The 9,248-nt window shown below is 39.4% G+C and overlaps 1 protein-coding gene across 2 annotated transcripts; it reads left to right on the top strand.

The window, feature by feature from the left end:
• Positions 1–2,571: 2,571 nt before the first annotated feature.
• Positions 2,572–9,219, top strand: LOC103431421 (TOM1-like protein 9). Of its 2 annotated transcripts, none has more exons than XM_029093666.2 (10): positions 2,572–3,056; positions 3,852–3,930; positions 4,723–4,821; positions 4,919–5,032; positions 5,200–5,360; positions 5,987–6,062; positions 6,354–6,439; positions 7,234–7,425; positions 7,521–8,014; positions 8,236–9,219. In XM_029093666.2, the coding sequence occupies exons 1-10, from the start codon at positions 2,956–2,958 to the stop codon at positions 8,940–8,942; spliced, it is 2,109 nt and encodes a 702-aa protein (XP_028949499.2). In that variant the 5' UTR covers positions 2,572–2,955; the 3' UTR covers positions 8,943–9,219. The 2 variants fall into 2 exon arrangements, with proteins under 2 accessions (XP_028949499.2, XP_028949498.2); XM_029093665.2 differs by having other exon boundaries at positions 4,723–4,824.
• Positions 9,220–9,248: the final 29 nt, after the last annotated feature.

Raw genomic sequence — 9,248 nt, 5'->3', positions numbered from 1 at the left:
CATCTTCCCCTGCACCTGTCTCAGTTGGCTCTTCTTCCAGTTTTGTTCCTCCTTCAGCACATTCATCTTTCTCCCAAAATCAACAGAGTCATCCTCCTGCCCCTGTTAATTCTCATCCAATGATTACTAGATCCAAGGCTGGTATACTCACGTCGAGAGCCTGTGCAGCAACTAAGCACCCACTTCCAGTTGATATGGATTATGTTCCTACAACATACTTGCAAGCTTCTAAGCATGCTCATTGGAGGCAAGCTATGCAAGATGAATTTAATACCTTGCTAACCACTGGTACTTGGTCTCTTGTTCCTTCTCACTATTCTCAAAACTTAGTGGGCTGCAAGTGGGTTTTCCGGATTAAGAAGAAGCCCGATGGCACTGTTGACAGATATAAAGCCCGGCTTGTGGCCAAGGGTTTTCATCAACAAGAAGGTATTGACTTTCAAGAAACCTTCAGTCCAGTTGCCAAACCGGTTACAATTCGGATCCTTCTTACCCTTGTTGTGCAATATAATTGGTTTCTCAATCAATTGGACATTAGTAATGCCTTTCTTCATGGAGACTTAAATGAGGATGTCTACATGCAACAACCCCCTAGTTTTGTTGATCCCTTACACCCTACATCTGTGTGTAAGTTGAGGAAATCGTTGTATGGTCTCAAACAAGCTCCTCGAGCTTGGTTTGATAAACTGTTCCAAGCTCTTCACTCTCTTGGATTCACCCAATCATCCTCAGATGCTTCTTTATTTGTTCTCAATGGTCCTCAGTTAGTCATTGTCCTTGTCTATGTTGATGACATTCTTGTCACCGGACCCTATCCTCACCTCTGTCAACACTTCATTCAGCAACTTGGGGCTCAATTTCCAGTAAAAGACCTTGGTCCTCTTCATTATTTCTTGGGATTAGAAGTACATCGATCTTCCCAGGGTATATTTCTCCATCAAACAAAGTACTTATTGGATCTTCTCAAGAAAACAAATATGGAGGGTGCAAAACCTTGTTGCACTCCCCTTGGCTCTAAGAAATTAGATCACAGTGGCCCTATTTTGTCCAATCCTACTGAATATCGCTCCATTGTTGGTGGTTTACAATATCTTACTTGGACTAGACCCGACCTTGCTTTTGCTGTGAACCAAATCTGCCAATTCATGCATGCTCCCAGGGAACAACATCTCCAGGCAGCAAAAAGGGTTCTCAGATTTCTCAAAGGCTCTATCTCACATGGTGTGTGGTTCACTAAAGGCCCTGTCCATCTTTCTGCCTACTCGGATGCCGACTGGGCTGGTTGCACAATTGACAGGAGATCAACCACTGGTTATTGTGTATTTTTGGGTTCCAATCTTATCAGCTGGAGTGCCAAGAAGCAAAGTACTGTTGCAAGGTCCTCTACAGAGGCTGAATATCGCTCCTTAGCTCACACAGCTGCTGAGATAACTTGGGTTTGCAAGATTCTCAAAGATCTGCATTATCCTCTCTCTACATTCCCTACTCTTTGGTGTGACAACATATCAGCAATATCTTTAGCATCTAATCCTGTCTTTCATGCTCGAACAAAGCATGTTGAGATCGATTATCACTATATTAGAGAATTGGTTTTGGCTCAACTTCTCAAAGTCAAGTTCATCTGCAGTGAAGACCAATTAGCTGATCTTCACACCAAGTCTCTGTCTAAAACCAGATTTAATTATCTGTGTTCCAAGCTTCCCATTGGCCTCATTTCTGATCCCCCTTCTCGCTTGAGGGGGTGTATTAGGGAGAATGACAAGTCATCTAAGTCTGCTACTGTTAATAATTCTGTTACTGTAAATTAACTGATTGTATTAGTTGTGATTAGTTAAGATAGTTATAAAGTAGTTAGGGGTATCTATGTAAATAGCCAAAGGCTATATATATTCCTACACAATGTGTAAAGTTCTGAGTCAAGTAAATACAATCAAGAAAACTTACTGTTGAAGTTTTCTGTTTCTATAGGTATCCTATCATACAAAGTTTACAAACTAATATCCCTCCTTATAGCATAGCGTGACATAAAAGAATATATGGGAATCCAAACTCGAGTTGAGAGCTCAAAGTCTTTGTTGTCTAATAGGGACAAAGATTGTCTACCCTTCCACTTTCGGTGCCCTCCCGTGCCCTTCTGTTTGTGTGATCACGGTTAAGCCGCGTCAACATTTTATATTACTATTCATTTTTGTCTTATTATCTCTATTAAAAAACAATATAAAATGTTGATGTGATTTAACTGTAACCACACAAAACAGAAGGACACGAGAGGGCAGACAATCCTTGTCCGTCTAATAGACCAACCCCTTTATCTCTAGAAATATTTAAAAAATAACATGGGCATGTCATTTGTTTTTTGGTCAATGGCATCCGTTTGGTGAGCCCTGGCTTAGGTAACAACTACACTATGCTTTGAATTTTTGAGCCGCGATAATTTTGAAGTCATTTGTCAAAATTCCAACAAAAGATGTTGTCACGGGTGAAAAAACAGAAAAAAGAAGCAAATGGAAAGTCGGTGACACGAAGATAACAGAATTAAAGAGAGTCAACCGTTGATGAAAAAAGGCAGGCCAAGCAAACGGTGTACAACAAGTACACCACATACCACATCGCGGCACGCGAATCTCCGAACTTCCAATACGTGTCCTCACCTCATTGGCCTGTCAAATCTGGTTCCATCCCCGATAAACAATTCAAAGAAAAAGGAAAACAATTCGGTTCCTCAACAACAGAAAAGAAAGAGGAAGCCAGCGATCTCTCACACAGAGGAACAGTTCTAGAGAGAGAGAGAGAGAGAGAAAGAGAGAAGCAGTTCTAGAGAGAGAGAGAGAGACGCCGGAAGAAAGATTCCGTCGTATTTTTGGAGTCTTCTGCGATCTTGGCGGCAATCGGAGGCGGGTGGGTGTGGTATTCGGATCGCGGCAGCGACTTTCGGGCGGAGGAAGAGCAGGAGGGATGGTGAATTATATGGTGGAACGCGCCACGAGCGACATGCTTATCGGTCCTGATTGGGCCATGAACCTCGAAATCTGTGACATATGCAACCACGACCCTGTGTATGCGGTGCACTCGATTATAACTCTCTCTTTTTTGTTTAGCTTGATCCTGGCATCATTTTTGCTGTAACTAAGTTTTTGATGTGTTTGTGATGATATATATGTATACTTTGAATCAAAGAGGGAGTGAAGATGCTGGTTGAATTTGATCGAACAGTTAACTTTGTGTTTGGTTGCTGAGCGAATTCGAGGATAGAAGTGCAAAAAAAAATGATAGGAAAGGATAGAAAAGAACAAATTCTGGCGATTTATTACAAATTTGTTTGTAAAATTGAATCTGGTTGCGATTTAGTGGGTTCGATTGTGAGCGCGGGTTCGTATGATGTCATAAATTGGATCTTTCTGAATGTGGTCAGCTGAAATGTTAATCAATTTGATGCATTTTAATGGTTTTTTGACTGATTACTGGTCAGTGTGTATAATTGAGCTCAATATTTTACAATTGGAGGAGTGATTAGTAATGCTCGTCGTATATTCGTATGCTTAAGTTCGTAGTAATAAGCATATACCATAGGTTTGGGGGCAACGTAAACAAGCCATAGACGTTGCTTTGATTGTTCGGAATGCCAAAGCTGCTAATGATGCACATAAATGCTAATTCTTTTTCGTTATTTAGGATGTACACAAAGCCATAGACATGAGAATGCCTTTTTCACCCTGTTGTGTTCGTATCAAGTGTTGTACTTCTGATTTTAGTTATTGTCACAAGCTAACTGGATGTATGCTTCTCTAGATTGGATCTTTTTGTTGAAGATTACCTAGATTCAAACCCTCTGTTTGGTTTTCATATATCAGGCAAGCGAAGGATGTTGTTAAAGGTATAAAGAAGCGCCTTGGAAGTAAGAATTCAAAAGTTCAACTTCTTGCCCTTACAGTAAGCTCCACGGAACTGTTTCATTTTAATTAAGTGAAGTGGCCAATTTGACTATCAATCCTTGTTGTTTTCAGTACATTCTTTTTCATTTCTTTAAATTTTATACTTTATTTACCTAAAAATTTTTAGTCCCAGGACTCTTATTGATTAGTGTACTTGTCTTTTAATTTACGGGTTGAATTGTGTTATTGTTTCCTTCAGCTTACGGGAAAACTTGTTAATGGATGTGTGTGTGTGTGTTTTATTTATTTTTGATCAATGCCTTTGCTTTTAGCATGGTGTGTCTTATTTCTGTATTGTCATTGTATGTTTGTCAATGCTTTATGTTCTTCCCTATTTGGGTCAAGTAATCATTGAGTTTTGATGTATTATGATAGATCTTTACTTACATTTCTTGTTGTATGCCTAGTGGATTTTTAATACCAGTGCTACTCTCATATGGAACAAATCATGGTGAAATTTTTGTACGGTGTGAAAACAGAAAATTTATTTTAGTAAGATGGACATGTTCCTGTGCGGATTACTCTCATGTGTTTATACTTTATACTCGGTTCATAGAAGTGAAAAGAGATGAATGGCTTAGATCCAGCAGTCTGGAGAGCTGGCAGATTTAGAGTTTATATGCACCAAAAAAAAACTAGTTGATGGTCTACTGGAAATTTCACTGAATTTATGTTCAATTCCTTTCTGCTGTAGATGCCATTTATATATTCACATTGATTGTCATTGTTAACGAAATTTTATTACAGTGGTCTAAATTGGTTTTATTTTGGTCTGTTCGCTACATTGTAGCTGTTGGAAACAATAATAAAGAATTGTGGAGACATTGTTCATATGCATGTAGCAGAGAAAGACCTCCTCCATGATATGGTTAGAATAGCAAAAAAGAAGGTAGCATGTACCCCTCCAGCGGTCTGATCGTTTGTTATACAATATCACTTTCATTTCTATTTAAGTTTTCTCATAGTATTTATGATGCAAATTGTAGCCGGACTATCATGTCAAAGAGAAGATATTGGTCCTGATAGATACCTGGCAAGAAGCATTTGGGGGACCGAGAGCAAGATATCCACAATACTATGCTGCATACCAGGATTTGTTGGTATGTTCATTAAGAACAATTCTCTATTCATAAAACAACTTCATTATTAAAACTTAATATGAGAAGCATTCATATTACATTATCAGTGTCAAATTGTTTTTTCATTGCTTATATTCTGTTTTAGCGCTTGAATCTTCAACATTGTCTGAGTCAAAATATTTCTTCAGCGTTCTGGAGCAGTATTCCCTCAAAGATCTGAATCATCTGCGCCTGTATTCACACCACCCCAGACACAACCATTGTCAGCATTTCCTCAGAATTTGCAAAATCCAGATCGTCCAAGAGATGTAGCTGAGCCTTCTGCAGAGGCTGAGTTCCCAACCTTGAGGTGCACATGTAACTCCTCCTTGTTCTGATTGAATGATGCAAAACTTCTATGAGATTCTTTTTCTACGTGTGTTAGTGATCCAATCACATAGGAATTTGGCTACGTATGGCAGGCTTTGTTGGCATCTTTAGACAGTTGCATTTAATAGTAAAAGCTATGATGGAAGTATGAATATACAATGGTATGGTGGAAGTATGAATGTACTAGGTCTTTATGGTGAAGGGGGATTTTCTTTTTTGTTTTGTTCTTGCTGTCCTGTGTGGTTCAATGCAAATGATGTTTCATCCTTGATGAGACATGAATGCAAGTCAGGAATTTGGTTTTGGATGACAAAGCTAGGTTTTGGATGACAATGCTTGGTGTTGCTTCCACTTACTTGCATCTTTGATGGGTGGGATGTATCAAGTTTCAACTTGCAGACTGGGTGTTTCCCATTTTAATGCTCTGAATGGTTTATCCTAAGAAATTTAGCAGTGAGAAATTCCAAGGACAAAAGTAGTCAAAATGAAAGTTAGAAGGAAACTGTTATTTCTTTATAGTGTGCAGCCGTCGAAATATTGCCGTGTGTGTGTGTGTATATATATATATATTTCTCATATTTTAATTGATTTTTTTTGTTTGGTTAGCTTGACGGAAATTCAGAATGCACGGGGTATCATGGATGTCCTGGCAGAAATGCTAACTGCAATAGATAACAAAGAGGTAAATGTATCGTTTTTGATATGAAGAAAATAATATTACAATGTGATATTGATTAAATGATGACAGCTGAAGTAATGTTACTATGCCCTTTTCAAGTCGTTTGATAGATTTGGATATTACAACATTTTATTGAAGAGAAGAAAAAATTTAAATCCCCTTAAGCTGAATTTACTTGGATCTTTATCATGCTGGATGTTTCATTTATAAGGAACTGTGCAGTGAGGAAGATGCTTGAATATCATAATTTCAATCTCCGTTTGCTTGTTGCTCAAGTTTTCTTTCAATTTGCAGGGGCTTAGACAGGAGGTGATTGTTGATTTGGTTGACCAGTGCCGAACATATAAGCAGAGAGTGGTACACCTTGTTAACTCGACTGCGTAAGGCCACAACTATATTCCCAACTACCTTTCTTTTCTTTTCTCTTTTCCACAAAAAAAAGCAGTTGCCTATTCTGTATTGGCTCTTTTTGTTGCATGGTGTGTATTTGTGTATTATTGATCATATTGGTTAAATAAGAAAACAAGAAGTTGAGTAATTATAGAAGTTTTAAGAAGGTGAGGAAGATTGTTAAACAAAAAGTGACTTGTATTTTATGGCATGATATAGGTTCCTTTGCACTAATATGCTACAGAATTCCAAATCCTTTTTTTATTTTATTTGTAGGAAATATACGGTATTGTGACTTCCAAAACAGTCTGGTATGTTATATTGTGATATAATCATTCAAGCCAATAAATAACTTGAAATTATGTCTGAGCATTAGATGCTTGCTCTGTAAACAAACTAAACGAACAAAGGAACAAGCCCTATTTAAGGACCTTAAATGGGAGTTGGTTTTCTTTTCATTTTTTTTAACGAAATGTGTGTGTGTATGTTTACATGATGTAGACGTTTATCATGGAAATTTTCTTTTAAAGTGAAGTTGAAATATGATCTAGATGTTTATCCGGGATCTTTAATATCATCCATGTAAGATTTGCTCGAATGATAATTATAGGTTATATTGATTCTTTATGTGTAACTGCCATTGCAATTTTTCCCATTTCTTTACTTAGTAAAGGTTTTTGTTAGGGATGAATCACTTCTGTGTCTAGGATTCTTTGTGTTTTATGTTCTTTATGTGTAACTGCCATGGCAATTTTTGCCCATTTCTTTACTTATTATTTGTTAGGGATGAATCACTTCTGTGTCAAGGGCTGGCGCTGAATGATGACTTGCAACGTCTTCTAGCCAAACATGAAGCCATTGCTTCTGGAAATCCAGTTCAGCCGGATAAACCCAAGCCTGCAGCTAACGGAGCACTTGTAAATGTTGGTGGTCCTCTAGTTGACACTGGAAATGACAGCAAACAGCCTGATGGGAGGTAATTAGGATTTTAACAGTCACTGCAATATATGGTGACTAATCCATTGGTGTTTGTTAACCATTGAAAATAGTAATGCCAGAATTTTTTTGCAGATCCGCCTCAAGTTCCGGTTCCGGTGCTAATCCACTTAATCAGTTATTGCTTACTGCCCCTCCAACTACTAATGGTTCAACTTCTACTGCAAAGGCCGATCCCAGGATGGATCTTCTTAGCGGTGATGACTTTGTCTCACCAAAGGCAGATGCTTCATTGGCTCTTGTTCCTGTGGGACAACAGCCAACAACTCCTGTTAATCAGCAGAATGCCCTTGCTCTTATCGACATGTTTGGCACTGAGAATGTCCCGAACCCTGTGAACACCCATCCTACTAATGCAGCCAGCCAACCCAATCCTTCACCCCCGCAATTCCCACAGCAGCAGAATTTTCAATCTCCACAAGCAGGATTTCTTCCGAACGGAAATGCCCCAATTATGGGGGTCCCTCAGTATGAGCAGTCTCCATTCGCACATGGTGCTGCTCCTGCCTGGAATGGTCAGATGGTGCAGTCGCAACCACTGCAGCAGCAGCCGGCTTCACCAGGCTATGGTGCGCTTTTCAATACTTTTTTGGTGTTTCAGTCTCCATACTGTTTGGTTTCATTTACATTCTTTTGTATATATAGGAAGATGAACCAAAGTATACCCCTATATTCCCGGTCAGTGCAAGTGATGTGCCTGCTATTGGTGATTGTATTAGCCATGAAGAAGGTTATTCGGTTTACACTTTTTAGAATATGGTAACCTCTCACATTTCACATGGTTGGACAGGTTCACCAACCAGTGGATCATTGCCACCACCTCCCTGGGAAGCTCAGTCAGTAGATGATGGCAGCCCAGTAGCAGGTTCTCGATTCTCTCCACCCCCACTGCAAGTTACTACCAAGGTGGTGGTCAATTCACCAGGTGGTTTCCATCCCCAGGGACCTCATAGCGACCAGGTTGTAGGTATGTATATCCAGCCAATTACAACTACCCATTTGTCAGCAATCAATAACCAGGTTGGTCCTAGCAATCATTTGGGTTTGCCCTCTTCACCGGTCCAAGGGCCATACACGGGTATGACTCCACAAGCTATTCAAGCAGGCCAGATGACATCTATGTATCCTCAACAAATGTATGGTGGTAATCAACTAGTCCCCTACGGCTATGATCAACAGCAGCAACAGCATCAAGCATACGCCCTTCAGCAACAGCAACAGCAATATCAACAACAGCAAGCCTACGCCCTTCAGCAACAGCAGCACGCATACGCCCTTCAGCAACAGCAACAACAGCAATACGCCCTTCAGCAGCAAATGTACGGTCTTTCCGTAAGAGATGGTAATGGTATGAAAAACCCCTACCAGGTTTCTGCTCCATCTTACGTTCCACCAAGCAAGCCATCCAGGCCAGAGGATAAGCTATTCGGAGACCTCGTTGACTTTGCAAAAATGAAGCCAACAAAAACGACGCCTGGCGCAGCTGGTAGCGTCTGAAGTTATTATCGGTTTTCACCCTTTTTCCTCCTTTATTTTGGCCAACAACTTAATTTTATTTTTGGTTTCTTTTCGCGTTCTTTTTCATTTTTGGTCTTTTTTCTCGATATATATATATATATATATAATTTTTTTGTTTGTTGGGCATTTGACTCCGTAATCTGGGTTTGTGATTGGGAACGTGTACATTCTTTGTAGAAAAAAACCCCGATAAAAATGGGAGACCTCCATGCGATTTAGAGATTGAATTTTATATGAGATCTGCATTTTTTTTTTTTGTATTTTTTCAGTTTTACTCTCCAACCC

The sequence above is a fragment of the Malus domestica genome, chromosome 15 (genome assembly GCF_042453785.1).
Source record: "Malus domestica chromosome 15, GDT2T_hap1".
NCBI classification, from domain to species: domain Eukaryota; kingdom Viridiplantae; phylum Streptophyta; class Magnoliopsida; order Rosales; family Rosaceae; genus Malus; species Malus domestica.
Note: the sequence above shows the minus strand (reverse complement) of the source record. Positions and strands in the feature narration are given on the sequence as shown.

Bases quoted from the DNA above. Each gene is read 5' to 3' on its own strand.
- LOC103431421 (XM_029093665.2), top strand. From the start codon at position 2,956: ATGGTGAATTATATGGTGGAACGCGCCACGAGCGACATGCTTATCGGT. The intron at 3,057-3,851 runs GTATGCGGTGCA...TTCATATATCAG, and splicing joins ATATGCAACCACGACCCTGT to GCAAGCGAAGGATGTTGTTA. The intron at 8,015-8,235 runs GTGCGCTTTTCA...ATGGTTGGACAG, and splicing joins GCCGGCTTCACCAGGCTATG to GTTCACCAACCAGTGGATCA.